At 43.2% G+C, this 27,219-nt stretch overlaps 1 protein-coding gene across 1 annotated transcript in view; it reads right to left on the bottom strand.

The window, feature by feature from the left end:
* Positions 1-27,219, bottom strand: part of HERC3 (HECT and RLD domain containing E3 ubiquitin protein ligase 3) — a 49,594-nt gene that overhangs the window by 329 nt on the left and 22,046 nt on the right. The window contains exons 6-25 of the mRNA XM_009273529.2: positions 26,472-26,563; positions 25,325-25,455; positions 24,347-24,507; positions 23,751-23,827; positions 22,863-22,987; positions 22,259-22,318; positions 19,798-19,909; positions 18,896-19,085; positions 17,014-17,177; positions 16,365-16,478; positions 15,086-15,109; positions 14,913-15,002; positions 13,010-13,180; positions 12,253-12,396; positions 10,733-10,899; positions 9,519-9,585; positions 7,653-7,735; positions 4,197-4,380; positions 3,341-3,443; positions 1-1,508 (exon numbers count right to left, since the gene is read on the bottom strand). The exon at positions 1-1,508 is cut by the window's left edge and continues 329 nt beyond it. Coding sequence (XP_009271804.1) covers positions 1,300-1,508; positions 3,341-3,443; positions 4,197-4,380; positions 7,653-7,735; positions 9,519-9,585; positions 10,733-10,899; positions 12,253-12,396; positions 13,010-13,180; positions 14,913-15,002; positions 15,086-15,109; positions 16,365-16,478; positions 17,014-17,177; positions 18,896-19,085; positions 19,798-19,909; positions 22,259-22,318; positions 22,863-22,987; positions 23,751-23,827; positions 24,347-24,507; positions 25,325-25,455; positions 26,472-26,563 — 2,468 coding nt within the window. The 3' untranslated portion in view covers positions 1-1,299. The remainder of the gene's footprint in view (positions 1,509-3,340; positions 3,444-4,196; positions 4,381-7,652; positions 7,736-9,518; positions 9,586-10,732; positions 10,900-12,252; positions 12,397-13,009; positions 13,181-14,912; positions 15,003-15,085; positions 15,110-16,364; positions 16,479-17,013; positions 17,178-18,895; positions 19,086-19,797; positions 19,910-22,258; positions 22,319-22,862; positions 22,988-23,750; positions 23,828-24,346; positions 24,508-25,324; positions 25,456-26,471; positions 26,564-27,219) is intronic.

The raw sequence follows: 27,219 nt of genomic DNA, 5'->3' as shown, positions 1-27,219 counted from the left end.
CATTCAAACTTCATTTAATGGAGGGGGAAGACTGGGGGAAAGAGGATAAAGGCTCTCCAATCTTACAGGATAGATTTTAGGTAATGATTTTGCCTATTAAATTCCTAACGTACATTTCCAGTCTAATTCATACAGATTGTCCTTTAGGGCCCCCCCAGCAAAACAGCTGTAAAGCAAAAGGGCTCCTCTCAAACAGCAAAATAACTAACTGCAAAAATAAAACCAATCTCCAAACAGAGTTGTTATCACTCAAATGTGGATCTCACACTTGTTTCTCTTCTCTGACCTGATGAGACTGGAGAGCTTGTACACACCTCATACACTCACACGCCCCCACATGCTCACGCACGTGCATGGGCACCTTCACACACGCGTGACTCCTCTGGAGAAAGGCGGCAGCGGTACAAGCAGCCACCTCACCTTGTATTGGAATAACAGGTCTGTTCAGATGGAAGAAACAGGGCTCAGCAAAGCCCACCCGCCTAACTTGTAGGCTTGCCAAGACAGAAACACAAGAGATGCAATTTGAGAAACCTGTTATTACAGGTAGGGTTTGTCCTTCCACAAGCCTGAACACAAACCCCACTCCAGAGGAGTCTGAGGCTTCTTTAAGACAACATTGCTTGGAAACAAAATTTGAGACAAGTGAGGAAAAACAAGCCAACCCCCCCAAACCATCGTATTCTCCATGAGACATCCTGGTGCAAAGAGACAGCGCATCACTAGTACACCGCGCTGGGGGTCACAAATGACATCCCAGCCCAGTACCATCCACCAAGGACCAAAGGGCAGAGGGGATATTTCCATTCAAAGCAAGCAAGAACCAGCTTGCATTTAAAAAGGGAGGAAAAAAGGGTGGGGGGAAATCACAGCTTTTCAAAAAGGAGATCACTATTTCATCCTCAGTTTCCACCATAGCCTAAACGCAAGGAACATCAAAATATTTAAACTGGACTAAAAGGAGAGGTAAGTGTGTGTGTGTGTGTGTGTGTAGGGGCAATAAAAGCAAACCACAAGGTATTGCCGGGAGGGCAGTGGTGTCAAGTTGGAGGGGAAACAACAAAAATGCCCACTGAACTGATTTTGTTCAGTAGATGAGAAAATTCAAAGCAATAGCCTCTCCCTGCTGAAGCCCCACAAAATGCTGGCAGCATCAGGCTGAGACTGCACCATCTCAATCTATTATTATTATTAATTATATTTTCCCCCAAAATGTTTGATACATTCCCTTACAAAAATAAAGCCAAGCCCACTGTTTTCTTCCTCCGTACCCAAGTGTCTGTGCCTCTCCCACACTGGTCAAGCTAAGCTAAAGCCCTCGTAGTGATCGATGGCTTGCACCAGCCGGGCACTGAGGATCTCCTTGCTGCTGTACTTGGGCAGGTCCAGGAGATTGTAGCAGGTATGTGCCACGGGCAGGTACTGCTCCCCGCTAGCGGTGGACTGGATGACGATGCGCAGGCTGGACATGCCGTAGATGGGAATGCGGTCGCTGCCCGTCAGAAACACTACGAGAAGCAGAGGGAAGGTTGGACAGTTAGGGCAGGCAACCTCATGCCGAGGGCTGCACCTGAAGGCAAACTCCATCCCCACCCACACAGTGGGACACTGCCTGGAGGGGCCGAAATGCTGACTAAACTCCATGCAGGACATGGCTGGCCTCACAAGGGACATGCAGGAGAGCAGAAGCAAGCAGCAAGGCCATTGCTGGGTGCACAGATAAGTAAATAAAGCAGCCCACAGCTCCCCATTCCCTTAAAAGCTCCCTCTTATGGGGGAGTTACCCACAAAAGCCTCTGCTGTGAACCAGGACTCCCGGGACCCTCTCTACAGAGCTGCTAACTTCAGCATGCGAGTTTTGGCCAAGCCATTTTTCCAACTCAAACATGCAGGACAACTAGCTGACCACTTGTTTCTTTGGGGGTTAAAAAAAAAAAACCCTCACATAACAACACTGGCCTTTGGGTTAAAAAAAAAAAACCCTCACATAACACTGGCCTTCATCTTTCCAGCAGTCACAGAATCACAGAGTAGTTGAGGTTGAAGGGACTTCGGGAAGTCCTCTGGGCCAACCTCCCTGCCCAGGACTGTGTCCAGCTTTTGAGTATCTCCAAGGATGGAGACTGCACCACCTCTCTGGGCAACTGTGCCAGCACTCGGTCACCCTCACAGGGAAAGTGTTTCCTGACATTCAGAAGGAACCTGCTGTGTTTCAGTTTGTGCCCATTGCCTCTGGTCACGACCAACAAAGGGCTGGCTACATCCTCTTTGCACCTTCCCTTCAAGTATTTATATACACTGATGAAGTCCCCTGTGAGCCTTCTCTTCTCCAGGCTGAAGAGTCCCAGATCACACAGCCTTTCCTCATAGGAGAGGTGCTCCAGTTCCCCAGTCATCTTAGCAGCCCTTCACTGGTCTCTCTCCAGTATGCCCATGTCTCTCTTGTACACTGGGGAATCCAGAACTGGTCACAGCACTCCAGGTAGAGGGGAAAGATCACCCACCACAACCTGCTGGCAACACCCCTCATAATGGAGCCCACGATACCATTTGCCTTCTTTGCAGCAGGGGCACGTTATTGGATCATGGTCAACTTGGTGTCCACCAGGACTCCCAAGGGAGCAAAAGTTGCTGGCTGTAGCAGACTCAGAACCACCTGCCCTTAAAACCATGTATTTCTCCTCATCTCCCCTTTTGTCCCCAGAAAAAGTGACGCCCACGCAGCAGCTCAGATCTGTGGGTGGCTGGGACACTTGAAGCAACACACACACAGACATGCACTTCCCAAGGCCACTTCTGCAGGGGACTTCTCAGCATGCCACCCACCATACTAGCACCAGGAGACCACCATCAGGAGGGGATGTATCTGCTACCTAGTCACACCAATACATCGTGTCATTTTCCTGTCACATTATACACTAGCTTCTCCACTCAGCTGTCACCCTACAACTGCCCCATTGCCCTTAAAGAGTGCTGCAATGCCTGAAAGCTCAGCTTGCAGAAGAAGGAACCAGATTAAGTATGGGCACTGGGGACTAGCTATGATTTCACCTTCTGGCAATGCGAACAGATGGATACTGCGCTCTCCTGTGAGAGACTGCATTGGATCTTGCACTGCAGATACCACCCAGTGATTTTGAGGGTAAAAATGAACACAAAATAGAAAACCCAAGAGAGGGAGAAAAGAGATTATCTGACTAGCAGATAACTCATGGGATAGCCATTCATGCTGAATCATCTTCTAGCACTTAATGCAATGTGCCATAACCCTGGAGCTCTGCACACTCCCACCTGAGTCTTCAATTTCAGGAGACACTCTGCACCACTGCAAGATACTTACAGAGAAATTTCTTCTTCTTTTCCAAGGGAAATGCATGAAAGGTTTCCCAAAACATTCTCACAGTTGGGTGTGTCGCAGTGTAGTCTCCCTTATAGACAGCGCTCTATTAAAAACCGAAAAGGCACATCATTTCATCTGGCACTAGAAAGCAAAGACTAAGCAGAAACCAGACCTGATCTCTTCTGGTATCTGACATCAGATCAATGTCTGAGTTACGAAATGGAGCACAGGATGGGTCATGGGCAATAGCATGGCTCAAAGACCCAGCAAAGGATTCTCCTAGCAACATGCAGAAGGCAGGCATTAGGCTTCTAGCTATTCAGCTAATTACATGTGTCATGAGGAATCCTGGAGTACCTGTTCACAGGCTGGACTCCTGAACAGGATCAGGTGTTCTGCACTGCAAAGCCACTTTTACTGCTGAGGCTGAGACAGAGCAAGTAACTTGCTATCTATGCATTTTGAAAGGATACAACTCCTACTTTGTGTCCAGACTCCTCTTTCAACTCTTGGCTGTGTACTTTTTGCCCTTGTGCAGTGGAGCGAGTTTTACTGTAGGTGAAGACCCTGACTTTGTCTCTTCCCTTCAGTCTTAGGTTTCATCCCTAAAAACAGCAGATGGAAGTCCTTCTCCCCTGTACTTTCTCATCCTGAATTCCCTCCCTGAGCTTTATCAGTAGCAGCACAGCCCAGTAAGAAACTTTTCATGTGAATGATGGCAATGTGTACAAGGAGCTTAAAAAAAGACATCGTGGCTCATCACATCTCGTGTCCCAGGCTACCGCCCACCTCATACAACTGTGCAATCCTGGTACTTGTGAAAAGTAAGAAAAATATGACAAGAGGGAACCTTTACCTCCTCCAGTTCCTCCCAGTTGTAGTTACTGTTTCCAACTATCATGGCCCTGAGCTCTGTGGGCTGGAAGAGCTCCAGGACTTTCCCACCACACACTTTCAGGAAGCCAGTGGAAAAGGCCGTGTACCACTCATGGATGGAGAGGTTGAAGATGTAATTTACGTAGGCTTCAACAAATTCTTCCCTAGTGCATCGAGAGAGAGCAGGCAAAGGAAAGCACTTTTAATCATACACCTGAGCAGCAGCACTGCTAAGTTTTCCTGTTTCTGCCTGTAATGCATCTTGCCAACATGAGTCTCCAACAGGTTCAACCCACTGCCCTCCTCTCACTAAGCTGAGTCACTGCAACACAGATAGTGTATTAGGCAGCAAGTACCACCACGTGTCTGCTTATTCCCTGGCAGTATCAGCATGGGAGGTCCCCCAGCCCAGGTTCTATACTACTGATAAACCCACCCAGTGGTCTTGCATTCAGTTGCCCACAGGGCCAGGAGGGAGCCAGGGTGACACCAAGCGCTGGGGAGGTGTCAGGAACAGAGCCCTCTTCCCCGTGGAACCCGTGCCTGCACAGAGGTTGTGTTAAGCAAATATCAGGATTCAGTCACCAGAGGAACGTGTCCAGCCCCTGGCCCACCTCCTGCAACCCCACGTTTAGGAAGTCCAGGAAATAACCTACAGCTTTTCTCAGTCCGCAGGTATCCAGGGTTACTCAGCACAGGGCTCTGCCCACCTGCAGTGACCTCGGGCTGCCAGGTTGCTGTGAGCAAGTGCTCTGCTGGGGAGAGGGAACCAAATCAAACAGACAGTGCCCAGAAGACTACCACTTCCAAAACCAAGAGCCTCATGGAGCCCTAGTTAGGTACCCTGTGAATTTTCAGAGGCAGCTGCTGCTGACTCAGTCCCCAACAAGTCTTGCCAGTGGTTCAGCACTTTCAAAGCCAAAGCTGTAGCCTAGAGGCAGACTGAGGAAATCCTGCTCTGAAAAGTCTTAATCTGAAACCGCATGGCCAATCCCCTCCCTCCTGGCCCCAAAGAGAAAGCAACCAAAAGAAATCAAGAAACACCCCTCGCTACAGAGCAAGAAAATAGTCTTAGGAAGCCTCCTCTTCAGCCTTCACACTCTGGTTAAATAAATACATGACTTGTGCATCTGGAGTACATGGCAAGGAGAGTGACTCCTCTCAGAATGACAACCCTGTTTTGCTTCAAGGGTTCCCAAGAACAGCATTAAAAAAAACACCATTCTGTAGTCATTGGCAAGAAGCTTGTGGCAGGCCCTGGCCAAACCCTGTCTCTGGATTTTGTTAGGAGGTTAAGCATCTTTATTCTACTCTTTCCTATTCTCAAAGCACCATGATCTGAGTGCAACACTAGAATTTTATTTGTGCAATGACTTAAAATATTTGCCCTTTTTTTTTTAACCTGACGAAAATGCACCAGCCAACGTGGCAAACTGGAACATGAAACTACTCTGTGGGTGGAGGTGTCGGTTTTGCCTGACATTCAAGAGCAGCTCACACCTGCACTCAGAGGATAAACAGATCAGGGAACACCACAGAATCCAATATCTCAATCTCTAGCTGAGGAGGTCACAACTGAAAGAAATATTTTGACCTTTTGGTGGAGGAATTATCAATGCATATGCTATGTAAAAGCAGCAAGGGATGGGTGAGAAAGTAAAGAAAAATAAGGAAGCAGACTGACAAATATGAAAACTTGGAATAAGAAATCATATAGCGAAGGGGGAGTTATTTTCCAGCGTATTTGTTTTATTGTCATTTTCCTGATAGTCACCTGAGCATTAGGGAAATCCAAGCTGATTAAGCACTTAACTGTTGCTTAATACCTCTCTGGCTGTTACGGTCATGAACCCTTTATCAAGAACATTTTATGTTTGACACCCAATATGAACTCCAAAGGAGAAGGGGAAAATGCAGGTATTTCCTACTTGGCATTTTTCAGTCACAAAGCAATCCTGTGCATTCTTCAGTTGCCAGTGAACTTTCCTCAGGCAGGAAGGGCAGTGCCCAAAGACATGCACACAGCAAACTATTCAGGCCAGGAGGGCAGCAAATTGGTCCCTGGCCTCTAGATGTAGGAGTGGAGGAAGTCATTAAGCACTGTAAGGTGGATGAATTGACAGCCATGTCTAGACTTGGATTTAGAGGTTAGCTTGAGTTCAAAACTCTGGTCAAGACGAAGCAATTGCATTTTGGAATGTGTTAAGCTGGTGGAACTACATGCTAGCCTTTCTCCTTAAGGATTTTCTTCTCTTGTTGCCTATCCTGACTTAATAAACAGTTGCAGGAGCTAACCTGAGTGCTCTTCCCAAACATTTGCTCAGCTAAAATCTTTGTTCTTCCCCCTAGGCCAGTATGGCACACAGTAGAAAAATGGTCGTTTTTCTTTTGAGTGTACATGCCCAGCCTAAAAACCTAAAGCATACAATCACTAGCATTTTCATCTTTACTTCACTGTTGCAAGTGTAGATTAAACTCTTCTCTATTTACCTGAAGCCCATCTTCTCTTTGCAGGGAGACAGACTTACACTGCTCCATCTCCACGTGGGTTTTGCATGGAGGCAGCTATTTATTTAGCTGTAAAATTGCACCCTTTTGGGCAGCAGTAAAGTAGGTAAGAAGGTAATACAGACAAAGCTTTTGTTTCAGTAATGGCTTTAGACACAATCAGAACCCTTTTAAATAATCAGATTAACAGGAAATGACTTCATCTCCAGGCTTGCCAGCAAGGTCTTCAGCAATCCTAGCACAAGCCCCTAACCATGCTGCTGACTAGTCACTGGATCACACTGTTTTGCCAGCAGAGAAAGAATTTGAATGCTGTTTCAAGTAATAAAGGCATTTGTAGAAATCCAATTACAGGATTATGAGAAGAAAATAGTTTAGCAGCTGGAAAAAAAGGGGGGGAAATGGTAGCTGTGCCAGTAATAACTCTCAGGAGTTCAGTCAAATGGAAAGGAATCTAGAGCTGTAAAGCCCTACTGCACATAATCAGGGATGGTGGTCCTCTATCAGGCATACTCAAGGGAAAGTGTTTCCGGCTCCAGAATTAATAGTATAAACAAGTTTGCCAGGGCCAGTTTTGTTGGTCACGTACAGTTCCTCTCTAAACCATCAGGGAGATTAACCTTCAAGGGCCAAAATCGTGTTGCAATCTATTTACCATGAGAAAACTGCCAAGGGTCTATATGAAGGCCTTTTATAGGGAAGATGTCCATCCAAAAGGGTGTGGGACATTTTCCAAACATTGGAAAGACGATGAAAACTTGCTTTTTATTCAAGTGCCACTGGCACCCAGTAACTTTTGAACTGGTCTTAGAATTTATTTGCAGTGACTTCTAATTCTATCCCACATTTCACCTCAGCCAAGTTTCCTGTGGCATTGCACCTGACTTCACCACAAGTATGAGTCCATCCCCACATACGCCCCACTTACCTATTGCCCTTCTGCACCAGAATTTTATCTCCATCTTCAATCAGGTTCTTCTGCTCTGTCACACCATAGCTTTCCCTGCAGATCTATACAAAACCAGAAAATTAGTTTTACCAGAAGCACTTTTCAGGCCATATGCCTACAGAAAGATACAGAGTTCTCTTTCACAGTTGATGACTGGCATGTGAAGGGTGGGCCAGAGAAAAGGGTATACGCAGAACATTTTTTCTCTGCTCCAAACGCCCTGCATGCTTCACCACCTTCCATCATTTACAGTTGCTGTAGGACTGCTCTTAAGTCTAAATGCAAACTCAGAAAGGAAAAAAGTTGTTCTTTTAGGTAAATTTCCTGTGGAAAAAACCCAAGAGATTGATAACTAAAACACTGTTTTTAACTAAGCCCACATGTTCTGGCAATAAAAAGGACTCCCTTTTTTATAATAGAAGCTCAGTAGGTTAATTCATCCACTGTCACTGCAAGATGGCATGACCACATACAGCTTCCTGCTTTTGTCTGACCTAGGATGGCACCAGTACAAACATTCTGTACATACAAAATTGGTCATGTGGAGAAAATCCAAAAGGGTCAATTTAAGTTGCCATACACTTTTGACATCTTTGACATGCAAGATGAGTTATTAATTTCAAGGTTTGGGATATCAGTTATTTATTCATTTCAAAGTTTTAGCAGAGGTATCTGTATGTCTTTATATATTATGCAGTATACAGTGCAAGAAATAGAGTAAGAATGTCCTTCTGTGTGAAAAGAGAATTTGGAGAAGAATCTCTCGTGTTACTTCAAAGGTAGTCTTTTTTTTTTAAACACAGTATGCATTATCATCATTATGGCTTCATCACCTCATCCTGAATTGCAGCTCTGACCTGCATGAGACAGACCCAGGTCTGACTCACTCCAGAGGTAAGTTCGATCTAAGAGACTTTATGTGCTCTCATTTATGAAACAAGGAAATGGACAATACTCTCCTAGCTCAGCAAGGATTTTCTTCACACTTTTTCTTCACAGCTGCAGAGTTTCCTGGTACCTTGTTTTTACCCCAGGCAGGCCCTGGACAGTCAAGAAGCCAGATCAAGCTCAAGCTGAACCCATCACTCACAACCTGGTAGAGCATCAGGACTTTAAAGCAAAGACACTGAAACATGGAAGCCCTTACCCTGCCCGAGTCAGATAAAAACATAGCTTGGAGAATAAAGATGCCATATCTCTGAGGTTCTAAATGTTTGCACGTGATGAGGGATGTACCTGATATTCCAATGTACATCAAGATCGAACTTTTAATTTCGGGGAATCTCCACCATTGTAATAAAGACTATTTCATCTAGGTTATTAGCTAGAAAAAGTTACTGCTCTAGTAGCACAGGAAAGCTGACTACCTCAGCATGTCTCCTAGGAATAGCCTCCAGCATTTTGTTTCTAAGGAAGTCAGACCAAGTACACTCACTGTAAATTTTTAAGAGTATTAATATTATGACAGCAAGGAAAATTCTAAATTGTGTTAGCATTTTGAGAATTGACCTAGTGATGTCAAAGCCTAACTTCCATTTTCAAGGAGGATTCAGGAATCTACTTCTCACTGTCTAGTGTGAGAAGTTGGCCACTGGCATGTAAAGTCACATGCCACAATGACAAGGCTATTTTGAAAACTATTCTGCTTAATCTACTTACTAGCTCAGTTTTCATGACCACATACAAAAGAACAAGGGAGTTGACAAAGAATTTTAACATTTTAACATTAACATGGGGTGTGTGCTACAGGCATAGTTTGGAATAAACCATAATACACATGAATAAGTAGATGGGCTTCAACTGTACCGTAGCAATCACAGAGCTGATATGTTAAATGTGTCTTACTGTAAAATTCAAGCAGAACATCTCTTCTACATCTTCCCCAGGGTAATCTAAAAGTTGCTGAAGACTCCTACATGACAGGTAGGGAAAGAAATGAGAAAAAAAAATCAGAGATTCAAAAAGCCATACATCTAAAGGAGAAAAGAAATTCAGCAAAAGTAAACAGCAAGATACATCTGGGTAACAGGATTGCAAGAGAGAATGAGTCACCTGAAGGGGTAAGAAAGAAATACACCTTAAAGAGATGCTTTTTTAGAAGCAGAATAAATGCCAGTCCAGACAAGTTATCACTATAGTCCACGCCTACCTAGTACATGGATCCCCTTTAATGATCCTGGCCTTAGAATAGAATTGTTTCTAGTTCTTGAGTGCTAGATATTTATGCCATCACCACACAAAGGTCTGAGGGAGAGGAGGAAGAAAGGGTGGTGGATTATATCTGCATCCCCATCATGTAGAAGATATTCTCCTATCCCTCAAAATCCTGCTGCTGTCTTCCTGGCATTTTTACCTCATTAAATACAGCTGTTGCTTTGTGCTGATAAATCAGACAGCAACTCAGAAGAAAAAAAGACAACAGCAGTCAGACAGTGGGATCTTAACCTCTCAGTGTCAGAGGGAACCAATATCCCCATGCAATTAGACAGAAAAGATTCAATATGCCATTTAGAAAAAGTTATTCCTTCACTCCATTCAACTCCCTCCTTTCTGGTATGGGAACAGGTCAGAGTTACACTGATTCAGGAACGGGACAGTTCACATCCTACGCACAGTTCCCATTGTGGGTTACATCATGAGACATGCAGTGGATCTGCTTGCTAACCCAAGCCTGGCTTGGGGGGGGAAAGGCTGAGGCTAGGATCTGGGATCATGCATGCAATCACACAGTGGAGGGACAGGCCCCCACCTCTGTTTTCAGAGGAGTGTGGTAGGTATCTTTTGGCTGTGTTGATATGCAGTTTCTGGGGGTCGGAAAGGTGAGTACAGAGGTTAGAGCCTAAGCAGATGGATCTGATAGCCTGTGGGAGAGAAGTCTTACATGAAATTCACCACTGGCTTATGTACTTTGCTAGGATCGCAGCCCCCCCCCCAAATTAATCAGCCACTCAAAAGCATCAGGAGGTGTTTTATTGAACAGCTTTTACCTAGTTTGGCATTTCTTGTTCTCAGATGGATGTCTCCCTTCCCAGAAAGGCTGCAAGTTTTGTTTTTCATACCTTCCTTCCGTAGGGGATAGCTCCTTCAAATCCTCTAGGCAGGGCTTCACATTCAAGAGTTTTTTGTACAGAGCTAAGGGAAAGTGAAGGTCTACCACTGTGAAGTTGTATATTGCAAGACCGCATATGATGCCAATCAAGTGAAACCAGTTGTGTTCTACAAAACACTGCAAAACCAAAACAGAGAAAGTCCTGATGAGACACACTGTCGCGGTGCAATGCACAGTACCCTTTCCCTCATGCACTAAGAAGCCAGCCCCTGCTTTTCCAACTGGGACAAAAATCAGAGAGCTCCCATGAGGTCCCAGTTTGGTTGTGAATTTCTTGCTGGAGCGTGGCAGAAATGAAGATTCAGAAGCCAAGCTCTATTACTCTTGTAAGCCATGATTAGCTTTGGAAACAGCAACACCTCCTTCCCACCTTATCTGCCTTTTATTTCTTTTACCTACCTCTGCATTTAGACATTAACAAAGCTTCAACATTTGCTGTCTACGTACTGCAAGAAAATGCGTTAACAATTCTCTCCCTATCACCCATCCTATCTTCTATTAAAAGCTTATGCATAACCCCACAGTGCCACCCAAGCAGATATACCAACACAGGTGTTGGTATACTGGCCTTCATTCCTTTGCATATTTACTTTCACACTGGTATGTCAGACTGGCTGCCTATATTTGTTAAATGTTGTAAATATGTGACTCATTTTCAGTGCTTACACTGTCATTATTCTTAATGTCAAAAGACATTGTTTTTATAGCATTAACATGAGGAGTAATTGCTCTGTAATACTGTTTACAAGTTACAAAAGGTGCCATGTAATTTCCTTCCTTGTAAAATGTAATTAATAAGTTAAAAGAACCTCCACCAGGGCACCTACACCTTAAGGGAAGACTGATATCATTTTCCATCTTGCTAGCTAGGCAGGTGAAGAAAAAAGGACATGAACTACCACCTCCAGCATAATGCTATCTGACAGGTACAGAACTTGCACTCCATACCCTTCCAAAACCAACCAACTTTCACTACAAACCATGTTTCTTGCCATTTAAGAGGTTCCTCACAAAGCATTAAGAGCTTCCTCACATAAAGCATTCACAAGTTTAGACCCTGAAGGTGACAGTGATGCATGACTAAGTGGATTGGTTGCAATTACGTGAACAGCAAGGGAAGCACAGAATTCTAATGCCATTATGACCTAAACTTCTGGTTCTGTAAAATAGCACATGATTATCACTTTCATGATAATAAGAGTTACATTAACTGTCATCTGATACTTAATACAAGCTTTATTATGGGATGAGAATAAAGAGAAAGAGCCAACTCCTTAACAGGCACAATCATCACCGTTTTGCTAAAGTTAATGGACCTATACTAATTTCCACTGACTGAAAATAGAGCTCACATTGTACCGTGGGTGGAGAGTGAAAGGGAAATCATTTCTTTCCCATAGTTTGCCACTTTCTTGTCATTTAAATGCTGCATATTAGTTCAACCTGTGTGTATAAAGGGCAAGGGCTTACCGTATCTGAAAACCACAGCAGGTTTGACTCCGGGTAGTAAGTGAACATGCCATAGATGGGGTTGAGGAGTTCTTTTAACAACAGGAGGAAAAACTCCTTTGTCACTCCTCCAGCATCAACAGCTTCCTCACCATCAAAGATGACCTGTAGAAAAAGCAGGTCTGTAACAGGGATGCAGAGCTGACACTAAGTGAATCGGACATCTTTCTAATTGGGAGCCATGCAAAGCAGTTGATCTAACATGCCCAAACCCACTGCAACCCCTGAGCCTGTTTCAGTGCTCTGCTTGCAGGGAGGGAGAGCAAACAGGGGGTGGCAAATGAGATATTTTGAAAATGTTTAACTTCTTATACAAATCATAAATAACCACCTGTCCTCCCAACAACAGAAGCAGCAACATGACAGCAGCTGCTGAATTTTGTAGCAACCTCTCAGAGATAAAACAGAGTGGCCTGTTTCTGCAGAATAGCAAAACAGAGACTGCATAATATCATAGAAATATTTCCTCCCCCACCCCTTATACAGTAGACACACCAGAAAGAATAAGCCCCCTGCTTGCCTTGTAAACTGTCCACTGCCAAAACACTCTGAGTCAGAGAAGAGAGACTCAACCCCCACATCGACTAGATCAAGTGTCCCTGTGTGCTATACCTATGGAAAAGCCACTGTACACTGGTGAAGTGGTAACGTAAAGGGCTGAAAGGCTGCAGAAATGTTGGCTGGATGAGAGGGTGCTAAAGGTGGGGGGAAAACTTACTTTAAGAGGCTTTTTCAAATCAATGTCTGAATGGATGCTCAACTCCCTTAAAGCATCACCAACTAAGTTACTCCTGCGAACATGAAGTACCAGGAAAGGGCTTCTGGCCAGCAGAGGCTCCAGGGTGAGAAGCATGAAGACATTCTGCAAATTTGCACCATTTATTGCAACCTGTAAGAAAGGGATGAAAAACAGCCGCTGCTCAGCTCCTTTCTTCCTATGGAAGGAAAACAGTTAACTATATGCCTGGTGTTCCTTTCTTCCTTACTCTTAGTTTGGTTTCTCCAGGTACAAGGATTATGCGCTCACTCTGTACAAGCGTGTGTGCATGTGTGCCTACCTGCCCCGCTCCCCCCCATTTCCCACACCAACACCTTTTGAGTCCACTGATCAACTCACCAAATTTGAGCAGAGATCAAATTCCTGAACACTTTGACACTGGGGAGGTGGGTGGAAAAGCCACTTTATTCATGCTCTTATTGAGTCAAGAAACTCAGTGTGAACACAACCCTAGTAAGAGTCAGAGAGTCCATGAGGGAAAGCAGTGTTACTAACATACCAGGCAAGGAGTCAGTTGACAACTGCACCTTGCAAGGCACCAGGAAACCCATCACATACAATTCAAAGCTCTCATCTACATGGATTTTCTGGCATTGGGTAAGGCACAAAGTCCAGTTAAAGCTTTGACCACATAGTATATTCATTCTTATGCATCGTCCATAGTAAGTGGCAAATTCACATTTTTAAAGTCAGTTTAAAAGTCAGTTGACCCTGAGACAGAAGTCCACAGGAAACCAGGCTTCCTCCATTCCAGCACTCACAGAAGTACTGGGTTCTTTGGCCTCCAAGTGGTTGTCTTCATAAAGATCTCTCTCAGGGCAAGAAAGCCTTTACCAGGCTGCTGTCCTGCCAAGATAAGGTAGATGCCCTCCTCACAGCAGTGCACTGCTCAAACTGGGCAGCTGGAAATACACAGAAGAGGGTGGCAAAATGAAAGCAGGAGGAGCTGACTCTAGCTTCTGAGTGTAGGCCGAGCCTCCTCTGCCTTGCTGCAGGCTATGTGTTCAAGCAGCCACAGAAAAGCTAAAAGAGACAGATATTAAATGGAACAGGAACCATGGCCATGAGTAACTAATGACAGGTTCCTGAAGGAACCTCAAAACCAAGGACCTTGGCAAACTCGGAGGTTTCAGAGGACAGGACTAGTCCTAGACCCCAGTTGCACTGGATGAAGGACCAGTACCCAACACTTTACCCCTCCCAGGAGCCACCTGCATGAGCAATGCCTCATACTGGGAGGTTTACATTGGCACAGAGGCCAGCTGTCCTCTTGGCTGCCACCTACAGGGTAAGGGTGCTGGAGCTGAACAACTGCTGTGAACATGCTCCTAGAGCGCCTCGGGTCTGCACCCCTCACTGCAAATGAGTGGGTGAGCTGCTGACAGCAGCTGCTGCTTGCAACCACTAACAGTATCAGGAGTTGGTCTTCAACCCTCACTTTTGACAACCACTCCTCCCGCACCAGGCAGAAACTTGAAAAAAGTGCCCACACTTACCTGAAAGCTTTTCCAGCCTTACAGCTCCTCTAATAGACACCTCACTTTATGATAGCCCAAGGATAAGAAGTAAATACATAACCACTTCTTCCTTATACAGTTTAAGTTTCCACCACATGCACATCTGGCAGTTCTGATGTTAACAAACATTTTGAAGTGAAAGACATGAAGCACTGCCTCTGCAATATCCAGGACAAAGAGGTTCTCCAGCTACTCTGCTCTCTGTATCATGGAAATAATGAAGTGCTGTACACACTAACTCCCAGTGAGCTCCTTTCCTTACAGGGACCAGTGCAAAAGGCAGGAAAAAGAGATGGGGCAGGAAAATGGGGAGAGAGAAGGATTACCTGCATTTGTAGTTCTGCATCTGTCTGTAACATCTTGGTCTTAGCCTGAGCATCGAAGATGAAAGGATAAGAACAGAGTGTCACAGCATCCTGCAAGAAAGGCAGACAGATTGGTGCCTATTTACAGCTTCCACAGCACTTTAAATAAGACTCATGAAAAACAATTTTCTTACCTGCATGATAGATGGTCTTACTTTCTGTGAAGGAAAGAAATATGAAAGTCTTTTACTCTTGATTTTGTCTCGTATTTTTTTGGACAGACTAGTTCAAAGGTGACCCAAAGAAAATTTTTCTCCTCTGGGACCAACAACCCAGTTTTTTCCTCTTAAAGGAAAGCATGGGAACTTCCTTCAAGAAAACACACAAGTCTAATTCAAAACTTGCACATCAAATGTTACTAAGAGGACTAACTGGCACAGAAGCCTGTGCTAGGCTGCCATAAGTGAAACTTACTCTTATGAAGAAAACTACACCCCCCAAGGCAGAGACCATACGAAACAACAGGAGAGACCATAAGGCCACAACATGACAATATAAGACCACTGCTACAACACAAGTTACTCCTCATTAGCCATAAAAGTAGTTAAAAATTTATTGATAACTATCATTGTTACATAAATTTGAGACAATTATTGCTCTGCTCACTAAAAGCAAGCACAGAGCAGCACTATTTAAGTGACGGAAAGTGGGGGACAGCACATACAACATTTAGAAAGTCCATAAAAACACACACAAAAATTCTTTAGCTAGAGTCAGGTTTTACTCTTGCAGCATCCCATGCAGATTTTTTTTGTGTTCTCACACTTGGGATTCCTTTCCTTGCTATAATTAAATAATCTCACTGGGTTCCTACACAGCATATTCCAGCCCTCAGTTTAGTTATCTCCTTTCTTACAGGTGGGAAAGTGAGGCATAAAAGAGGTGAAGGGTCTTACCCAAGATCACCCAGCAGGTTACTGGAAGAGCCAGGAATAGAACCCACATCTCTTGAGTCTTGGTTCAGTCCCCTAGCCAGAACGCCACACTGCCTCCTCTTACAGAGCAACATTTTAAGATCACTGGCTACATTATTCACAATACCTGCCTAAACAGCAGAAGTAAAGGGTAAAAATTATAATTTTAGAATACAGGATTTGGCTCCTGAGGTCTCAATTACATTAAAAGGATCCAGTGACTGAATTAATCCCCTTGTGCAAGGACTGAATGAGATTCACATGAATAATCACAGAGATTGTTGCAAGCGTTAGGTAAATATTGTTAGCTCCAGCTCTTCTGACAGCCTTATTTAAAGTCAACTTTGTCAAGCCACTGAGTACCCAAATCTGAGAGACTTAATATATAGACGCTCTATACTGAATACATTACACTCATTAAGGATATTAAAAATACATATCTGCAACCAGAGAGACAAACATGGACAGCTATTTCATGACTCTACATAAAACTTCTTACCATTCCAGCCTGATGCAAGAACCACATGAGATAATCCTCCTGAATGTCCACCAAGCTGGAAATCTCAGGGATATAAAACTTATCATATTCTACGTGTTTAACCTTCTGATTTACCTAGTGAAGAAAACAGATTTTTTTTTTTAAACATGGGTATATTCAGCATTTTTCTTAGAACACACAGGTTTGCTTTCATAAAATCAATCATAGCAGCTTGCAACAATAGGCCCCAGAAAGTCTTGCAGAAACACATGGTCCCTTCTATTTTAGTACGAACCAAGAATCATTGAGATAAACCTCTTTCTGACTTATTTTAGTTACCCCTCCTCCTCACCCAGACTAACCAGAACCAACACAGTGGGAGCAGAAAGCACCATGAGACAGGTATTTGTGATGCCACAGTGCACGCAGTTCAGTGGCTCAGCAGCAGCATTCTTTAGGGTAAGTTTTTCCCGGTGCTTTGAGACAGGACTAAACAATCTTCAAGTACCTTGAATTCAGGAAAACCACTAACACTTCCCCATGTGGTGTCTTGGTGGACAATGACACAGCTCACAAGCCAGGGCCATGACCACTCTGCCCCTGCCAACTGGCAAAGGGCAGACAAGACTGAATCATCTTGAGCCAACACACACCCAGGCTTTCCTCTTACCTTGTGGAGTTTCTCCAGAAGTCTGAGAGCAGCTGTAATGTAGCTACTGAACAGGACTGGGATCAACAGTGTCTTCCTTCCACTGAGGAGGTAAACCACTGCACCTTTATAGAGGTCCACTAGCCTGAGGAAATATCTTGGGCACACCTGAGACCACCAGTTATCTGGAAAGCAGAGGAACATCAATATAAATCCTAAATTAAAGGCCAGAGTAACCCCTAAATTACAGCTGAAAATAGGGGAACACACCTACAGATTGTATCAAAAAAACTTCCCTATTTCTCTCCTAACTGTAGCAACAGGAAAGTGAGGAAAGAGTCAGCTACATACCAGAAACTGAAAAGCTCTTCCCTTTCCACTCTCATACAACCACCCCAGTCATTACCGAGCCCCAATCCCTGATCGGTGTGAGAGCCTGAATTCAAGGTTTTTCAACCTTCAGTTCAAGATACTGTTTCAAGCATCTTGTATTCAAGATACTGCAATCTTGCAGGCAAACCGTTGTCTCTCATGAGTGATAAGAAAGCAGTTGCCTGGGCAATTCTCCGTAGTACCACATACTTTTCTAGCAGGTGTCAGTGTGTCACCTGGCACATCTGCACTAAAGGTCTGAACTCCCCCTCTTTAGAAAGGCTGATTTCTCTCTTGCCAAGGACAGGTAACCCTTACCTCTCCTCTGAAGGGACCCTGACTATTAGCTTCTTTGCTAGAACCAATCCACTTGCAAAGTAGAAGCTGGAGCCTGGGAAACCATCATGTCAACTGTTAGAAACAAACACCAATTCATCCTCTCAAGTGTCAGCACAACAATAGATTCTGGCAGGCAAAAGTATGAGAATCCTTTACATTTCTGTATGCTAACAACCATAGTGGACTACGCTGAGTAGAGGAGGAAACTTGGTTCCAAAGCCTCTTTGAATAAAAAAAGTCACTAAACCTCAAAATAAATTTCACTGGAGCAATGCTCCTGGAGGTCTGAATGCATTATATAGCATTTTACATGATAATGAGAGTTAGTATACAATAACCTTAAGAACCAGAGTAAGATAACAAGAAAAGTAATAGCTTAGCAAACATGAGTAACAATCATTACGCAGCATATGTTCTGCTTAGCTTAAAATGAGCTCATAGGAAATAATATTAGCAGAAATGAGAGGATTCGGAAGTGGGAGAAGAGCTGGGGTGTTCAGTTTAGTCACGGACCAGCCAATAGGTTTTTCTGCACCTTATATAGGACAAGGTAACTTTATATTATATTTAGTATATTCTTTTATTTACCTTATACAGAAAGGATATGCTAATGTGGACAAACTTAAGAGAATAAGATCATTTAATCTTAAAGATATACAAAACATATGCTCAGAGAGGCATGAAAATTTATCTGGAACTGAGTCTCTGAATGTAGGTAAACTAGATAAGGTAAATTAGATTAACCTCCCTAGTAAGTGTTCTTTGAAATGATGTTTTAGTTCTAAATTAGAAGATTCAGGTTAAGAATTGGTTTTTCTTATTTATTATCCATACCACCATAAGTTTTATAAGTTTTGTATTATTGTAACCAACTTTCCATATCTTACCTGTATGGCACATTCTTCATTTCCTCATAGTTCATGTTTAAAACTCAATTTTATGTTTAGAGTTCTTTTACATGGGAACATAGGTTTTGGAGGGAGGATTCCTTGAATGCTTTTGGTTCCCAGCTGCTTTAGTGGTGACTGCTTCATAACAACACTATACCACAAATAATACCCAATTATCATTGCAGCTGTTGTAACAGAAAAATTAAACCAACACAGAAACATGACTGAAAAACCTAAAGGCAACACTTTGTGTCCCAGCTGGATGCTAAGAGCAACATGCATCTTAAATGCCAACCTCTTACCAAGAACTTTGCTGGGGTTGGTATCTAGGCGCAGAATAGCCATTGCTAGAGGAAGCGTTAATGTGATATAATACTTGGAGTCTTGGAAGGGTGGGAATTCAGGGAGAATCAGATAGATCCTCATTGCCTCGACATCTGGTGGTGAGCTGGACAGCTGAGGAATCAAAAAACTTTCAAAGCTCTTCAGTATCTAGAGGAAAACAAGACAAAAGAAGGCAACTTATCCTGGGTGATAGAGCACCTACAGTGTAGATTATGTGTAAGAACTGATGAAATGGAGCACACTCAGCACGGCTGGACTTAACAGCTTTTGCTGATGATCTCTGAAGAACACTCCACAGGACAAGACTAAACTCTGATTTTTCCAAAATGCATAAACATTTGGATAGGTTTTTCCAGGGCTGGCTAGAGGTTAATTAACCCCTCTTGTTAAGGTCACATCCCTTCTTTAAAAGTCAAACCCAAATTAAAAAAAACTATAAAAATCATAGCTTAAAATTGCATGGGGAACAACCACAATTTTCTCACAGCTCTGGACTCGTGAGAGAAATCCTCCGAGTTAGAATAAGTTATACAACCATAAAGTACTCAACTCCTGACAGGCAATAAATGAGCACATAGTCATTATTTACAGGTATAACATACACAGAATTAATTTCAGCAGCCATTTCAAGTATTAAATGCCATGAGATAAAACTTTTTAAAAAACAAGTCTTAGAGACACATTCTGAGAAGGTGAGAATCAGCCCAGGTTAGTAAAGAAGTATCCATCGATACCATGAAGGATCGGCCTGCAGATTTGCAATACAACCTTTCTCCCAAAAAGCTGCTGTTACTTGCATGTTAGAGGGACAAAGCCTTTATTTCCCCTGCAAATACCAAAAACCCCAGAAGTGCAATACCTGGTCTAGAAGAATGGAGTGCTGAGAGTTCATCAGCTTCTCAAACAGCACTCTGGTGGAGTTCAGATCAATCCCTGGGATCTTCGGACTGGTTTTAAAGTGTTCATCGATTCTTTAAAAAAATCCCAGACGGACAGGCTTAAGTTTAAGGAAGAGACACCATTACCCATGTATTGGCATGTCCTGAGAGCAAGCAATGGAGAAATGACCTCTAGGGAATTAATCAGACTAGAAACAAAGCAGAAGCTGGAATCTTCTTGCTAAAGACAAGAGGGACAACTCTCCCTTCTGAACTCCTCTGGGCCTTAGTTAGGGTTGGGATTCTTGCAGAGAAACACTTTATCGAAGTCTGATTTCCCCAGAGCTCCTTCACTGACCTAAGAGCCTGCCTAGACAGGCTGGACTGCATAAAACACCTATAAAATATGTGTCTATCATGTATCAGGATCCTCTGTGTTGTTTTCATATACACTACTTTTCTAGCAAAATCTGTTTAATCACACCCAATAAGAAAGGGAAGGGTGATGCATAAGACAACATTGACTGCTATGCAAGGGAACATCAGATGAGGGGGTTTCGAAAACGGGAAGATATTCAGAGTAGCTTTTTGGCAATTCCACTCAAGTTTTCTAAAACTAAGCAGCAACCACAATCAAAACACAGCACAGCTGAGAACAGTCTTCACATGGTCTTTAGTTGCAACAAACATGCTGTCCTTTCTGCTGTGCTTGAAAGGCTTTAATTTACTTAGACTACTTGTGTAAGAGGGATAATGAAGGCAAGCCTGCGGAGAATAGCCTAACAGCCAGATCTAGCAACACTGAATGTCCGGGCCAGCAGGTAAGTTACCTAGCTCAGCATCTAGAGTACGATCAGCATCTGTAGCAGAGGCTCTCAGCGCTGTTGTCGGCAGTAAAGCTGCGCATAAAACCTAGCAGTTGTTAGTAAAAAAAGGTCATTGCTACAACTCCATTGACCTCAAGGATTTCCCAAGTCTGTCACTACTCATCTGATACTGTGCTGTATTAGACACTCTGAAGGAAAAAGTAGCTATTAAAGATGGGATGCATTTATCAGTTTGCTGGTGTGGCTATAATGATACAAGAAGCTAAACATAGCCTGCTGTAGTAGAATGGCTATTTCCATAACAGCACAGGCACCAGGCTGGAAATAGCTCCTCAGAGTCACACTGCAGTACAGAGTGCTTCAGGTTGTGATGTGCAAAAGTAGTATTGGAGCATGCCCAGTCATACAGCCATAGAAAAGCTGCTTTTCCGTCTAACCCTGTGTACCACAATGCTGATTGCAAACAGGCCTATATGGCAGTAGGATACTGGAGGGATATACTAGGGTATTTCTATCAAATGCACCATGACATAAGGCTTCACATATAAAGGTACATGGTTAAATACAGCCTCAGTTCAGTGTATGGTGGCTTCAAATTTTATCTGTCATTTGGTCAAAGATTTTCTACAAAAGTTAAGCCCTGCACTAGCCAAGACATCATTAAAGCGGAAGGAGAACTGCATTGGCGTAATGAAGTCAAACTCTACTCATTTCCACATTCAAAGGACATGTGGGACTATTTACAGTGACTCAACAACTTGGATATCTCAACAAGTGTTTTAAACCAACATAACTCTCCTGATGCAGTAACACGCTGCTTTGTCACAACACTAAGGAAGAAGCCATTGGACAAGCAGAAAAACACAAGAACAATGAGTAAATTGTTTTCTTTTTCAAGTTGCTCTTGGAAAATATTACTCAAAGATTACTCAGAGTAACTAAGCTTTTCTTCACCTAGTTACAGGTCATTTACTCATCACATCACCATAAAAAATTTCTCCTCCTCCTCATCTTATGCTGTTACCTCCCCAACATTTACAGACACAGCCAACACAATGCTTCCCAACCCACAGCCTTTGACTCAGCTACGCATATTACAATCTTGTCACCACCTATGGTTGGTTACACCCATTTGGAATTCCTGCTTTTGTAAGCAGGAGCACAAAACTTTCCACAGCTGACATCACCTAAAAGAAAAGTGCTTCCATGTTGCCCCAGATATATTTTACAAGAGCAGCCTGTGTTGAAGTATACCTCCACACACACCAGCCCCCACCAGCTAGCTCAGCTGGGTAAGAGACTATTCAGATACCTGGCATCACTCGCTTCCTTTAATGTCATATTCCTATCCCTCTCTTTTTAAAGAGATGTTGATACTCATTTCATAAGGAAAAAACCAGTTGTGACAACTCCAAGGAATCTGTACCACTTGTAGTACACTCACCATGCACTTTCTTAGACCATTTGCCTTCCTTACCCAGCTCCAAGCACCCACTTCTTTAGTGGACACTCTGCCCCCATCTCCTGTCTGATCAGAAAAATCAAATCCTGTTGCAAGTAAAGGGATTCCAGTCTGCCTCAAGGGAAAGCCACGCTTCTGGACTCTGCCACTTACTTCTTCTCCAAGAAGCTTCCATTCCAGCAGGCAGCTGAGGACAGTATTTGAACAACATTACTGTTTGCAGCAGGAAGACAAAAGAAAAGAGAGAGGGGTTATGAACAGATGTCACAGCAAATCTCTTCAGCTCTCTTCCTCCTATGGGAAACAATGTCAGGATCACACCTTCAGAGGCATAGAGGGTAAGTGGTTCATTCAGGAACATGTAACATCCATCTTTGAAAGGAGGGATGTTAACAGTGCCTCCTTTCCACCTATTCTGCCCTTCTCATGGCAGGCACACAGGGGAAGGAATTTAATCAGTCTGTTCACAAGTTCTTGTTGCTTTTCATGAACTCTAAGCACACAACAAAGGACAACTTTAAAACCCATTTCCCACCCACCATTTGCAATGTTCTGAGGCAGCCTCACATTCCTCTGATTTTGCTCAGAAGCTCTAACCTGGCAGCCTTGTGACTGGCAACTGTCCTCCCCTTGGATACGACCAAGAACCACACTTGAAAAGGCTGCTAAATTTCAAGTGAAAGCATGGCACGGAAGCCAACAAAATTATTTTCAATGAGACTTTCAACAAAGGCTTGTCCAGTGCCACAATACCTACTTGACAGAATTAGAACTGTTCTTTTCTAAAAGCTTTTGCCTCCAGACATCTATAGTTTCATCATTTATTAAACAGGTGTAACGTGTTTCATTTATGGTCCGGAAATCATCAGCAGGCAAGGAATTCTGTGAGAAGATACAGATTTCAGCAAAGACAAGGCTTGTAAAACAATTCCTTCTTATTCATAATGTTTTCTATATACAACTGAAAGCTGCCTCAGTGTGGTCTCTGAACAAGTTTGGCTAGGAAGCTGTGGCATTACTAAGAAGCCCAAAAGGAAAGGCATGGAAAGGTATGGAAAAAACCAAGATCATCATCAAATACGTTTTTAAAAAGAAAACAAACAAGGTATCGTTTCCTTAAACGTACCAAAGCCCTCTTAAATACCGCCATATATAACTACAGGCTTAGTACATTTATTCTAGACCTATGTCCGTGCCTTAAAAGCGTATGTCAAACACTTCTTGAAAGAAATAAGACAGAAGCAGAAAAAGCAGTTCAGCATTCAGCCCTCCATCCAGTGTATCTTGACAAAACCCCAGTGTATGTGGTCCATGGCCCTACATGCAGACTCCGGTGTCTCAGGAGGAAAGCAGCCCCTCGTTTCCAACCTGCAAAGGAGTCCAGACTCCCCTCCCTGCTGACCAAACTGAAACCAGTGTCTTCCCAACGGCTCTTCAACATGCCTCTAAAGGAAGGCAACTTTCAGCCTACAACTCCTAAAAAGTTGTAAATCCCTGTAACAACTGTCAACATTGGAAAGGTTTGTAAGGCAGAATGGACTCCAAAGCAACACTTCATTTTCAGGAGATATTACCAAAACCAAAAAAAGCATTGTGAAGGTCGGGATAGGGGAACAGACTTGAGAAGATACTTCATTTGTTTTACCTCATATTTGGAGCAAAGCACAAATGTTTGGTCTCCTCCAGAGAAGATATGTTTGACAATGTGATATTTACAGGCATCTGTTGAAGACAGACATAGTTGTGTTAGAGGTTGATGAACACAAGTTCCTACTGTGCCTTTTCCCCCACATTTGCACTGCCAGTGTCTCAGGCTTTACACCACAAGGAGCACCTGGGTCCCTTGAAGGCCAGGCTGAAATCAGTTGGAACTCAAGCACTGTAGCACTTAGAGATACACGGGGCCTGGCCAGGAGGGAAAAGTTGTAATTTTTAAACTGCAATAGGGGTTTTAAAGAGAAACCAAAGCCCTTGGAAATCAGTATTGGTACAATTTCATGAAGGCTCAAGATCACCAAATGTTGAGCTCTGCCATGAAAAGAGAAAGGGAGAGGGCACACGTTAACAGAGAGAGCAAGAGGTCACCCAGTAATTTCCATAGTGCATTTGAGACAGGAGCATGGGTTTCTTTTGCTATTTCAAGAACTTTTGCAAAACAACGTCAAGAAGTCTTTAGACAGCCACGGGTGAAATGAAAGTATTTATGTCCATTTGCCAGTCCAAATCGCGCATAGTACATACCAGGTTTCCCTGAGAGTTGCCTGTTGTGAGCTGCCCAGTGACCCTTGACAGGAGAGGGACACTTAACATTGCAAGTGTGCCCCGTTCCCAGCTGGCCTCTTGTTCCACAGCCAAATGCATAGATCATTCCTGAAGAAGGCACAAAGGCTAAAGTGTGATGTCTGTAACAGAAATGGGTACAAAGTTTGGGCCTTGTTTAACAATTAAAAGAAAAAAAAAACAGCCTAAAACTTATTCTCCTTTCCCCTAGGCCAGAAACTGGTACAAAGCAGCATCTTTACACTAGCACCAATGCTCAGTTTTTGCCACCTGATGGCACCAGCTTATGGGATGAAGCCCTTTAGGTGGAAGTGACAAAGAGCAGCATGTGCCAGCATACAGCTGGTATCGGGCTCACAGACAGAATTAGCTTAGTCATTTGCTAAGCCTGTACATGTCAAAAGGCAACAACACGGCACCAGCGTTACTAACTCTCTTTTCATGAAAGAGGTTGGAAACTTGTGACCAAATGGGCTGCTGCTCTAAAGTCTTACTAAATTATTAAAATGGAAAGGTATCTTTTACCAGATTACAGCACATGGAACAACCCGAATTAAAAACAACCTCCTTTAGATTCATAGAATCATTAAGGTTGGAAAAGATCTCTAAGATCATCGAGTCCAACCATCAACCCAACAACCCACTAAACCATGTCCCTAAGCGCCTCATCTACACGTCTTTTAAATACCTCCAGGGATGGTGACTCAACCACTTCCCTGGGCAGCCTGTTCCAATGTTTAACCACTCTTTCAGTAAAGAAATTTTTCCTCATGTCCAAGGCCCTTTAGAGGGCCTTAAAATTCTCATGGGAAGTAAAATTTAAATTAACTTAGTTTTGACATGTAGGATGCAGAAGCAAGACTATTCCCCCTATTTACAAGGCTCAGTGTCAGCATTAACCTCCACCAAAGAAAGTTTCTGACTGCACACAGGACTCACCTGCCACAAGCAATCTGGGATACTTCACTTCCCATTAGCTCAAGAACTCTTCGGGGGTTCACTTCATCATTCATGGAGTCATGTCCCAGTTGCCCGCAGGAACCTGCACCGAACGTGAACACCCCTCCACTCTGTTAGCAAATCAAACAGCATATTCTCCATTTAGGGACCCATAACCCAGCAGTATCCCTCTGACTCCAGTTTCAGTACGAGCCCAAGCTTCGGCAGAGATTGCTGGGGATTTCCAAAGGATTCAGAAAAGAAAGTTGGGTTCTGCTAATGCAGCTTCCAAATAGCTACCTTGCCAACCATCAGAGATTGTTAGAATTATCTTTAGGTATGTCTACACTAGTCCAGCTTCCCCCCACTGTCACCAGATGAGACTGAAATCCCAGGAGGTTTAAACATAGCTGAGTAGCACCCATTTCTACAGTACTTTACACCCATCTCTGTCAGCCGCTGATCAAAAGGACCGTGACCTTTTTCCTTGAAAAAGAGCTTCTACATAACTGTCTTCTACAGTGTTTTTCCCCACAGGAATCCTGATGTCAGCTGTTTTAATTCATTTTACAGTGGAGAACACTGAGGCACCAAAAAAGGAAGCAACACCTAGGAAGTGGCAGAGGCAAGGCAAGAACTGAGCAGTGATCTACCAAATCCTAGCCCTGTCCTCTGCCCACTAAGCTATATGCCACTTGGAAACAGCAGGTTTGGAACTGAAAACCTCTTGTAAATGCTGCGAGGGACCGCTAGTGTTTCATTTAAACACCCATTCGTTTTGACTTGCATTTTATTCTGATGCACAATATCACTCTCTATCTTCCAACAAAATGCTATTTTCACCCCTTTGGATGTATGTTTGTTAATTTTTTTTTGCTCAAAGCTTATTTCTTTGAGTGATTCACGTGAGTTTCACTATTCATTGTCATGGATTACTAATATCTTCATCTTCAAAACCAGCAATAGATCATGTTGGCAATGAATCTCAGAATAAATTATAATAAGACTATACTTTCCATTTAGTTTCTTTTACTGGAGTTGGATGGAATACGGTAAGTCAATCTGTTCTTTTCTACCATTACCCAGGAAACTAATGGAAACCATCAGGCAGGCAAGATAGCCAGGGTTCCCAGATTAGCATCTTTACCTTTGTCAGAACTGCTGTGTGTTCCTCTCCACAGCTGATGTAAACAACCTTCTGAGACCGCAACAGCTTCACATGACAAGGGGATTCTCGGTCTGCATTGAAGACAAAGAAAATAAAAGGAGCTGTTTCATAAAAACAAACCTAAATGTCTGAGAAAACCACTGGCAATTTGATTTTCAGATGCAGTGTATGTGCACAATGGAAGCTTTAACAACTGTGGAGAAAAAAACTACATCTTTGAGTACTTCACTGCTGCTTTCCTCCTCCAATTCTTAAAAGATTTGTCCTGGCTCAAAGAAAATTGTCCAGAGCAAGAATGTAAATATTGAGAATCTTGTATAAACTCAACATGCACTTGCAGTTTGGGAGGTATGATGAGTGCAGCTTAGCTACACCCACCTTCAGCCTCATGCTCCATTCCAGACTCCTCGCTGACAACTGCAAACATTTGTTTCCAAAACCTTGCTTAGACCTTTTCCGTACAGAACAATCCTGACACATGGGAAACACCAGAGCAACACACAAGCTGAATCCCAAGGTATATTTAAATGTCTAGCCTGCCTTCCTTGTCATCCTTTAAGAAGATCCTCCTACTTGCAAAGGCTAATCTCTGCCAACCATTAAATGATGCTTTTCTCCTTCACTCTGACATTGTAATCATTAAAAGTGGGTCTCCTGACGATGAATACATTAAGCAAGGTTACATGTTTTACTGATGTAAAAGTAAAACAAGAGCTAAGCATTTCAA

The sequence above is a fragment of the Aptenodytes forsteri genome, unplaced genomic scaffold (genome assembly GCF_000699145.1).
Source record: "Aptenodytes forsteri isolate BGI_AS27 unplaced genomic scaffold, ASM69914v1 Scaffold93, whole genome shotgun sequence".
Taxonomy (NCBI): Eukaryota; Metazoa; Chordata; class Aves; order Sphenisciformes; family Spheniscidae; genus Aptenodytes; species Aptenodytes forsteri.
Note: the sequence above shows the minus strand (reverse complement) of the source record. Positions and strands in the feature narration are given on the sequence as shown.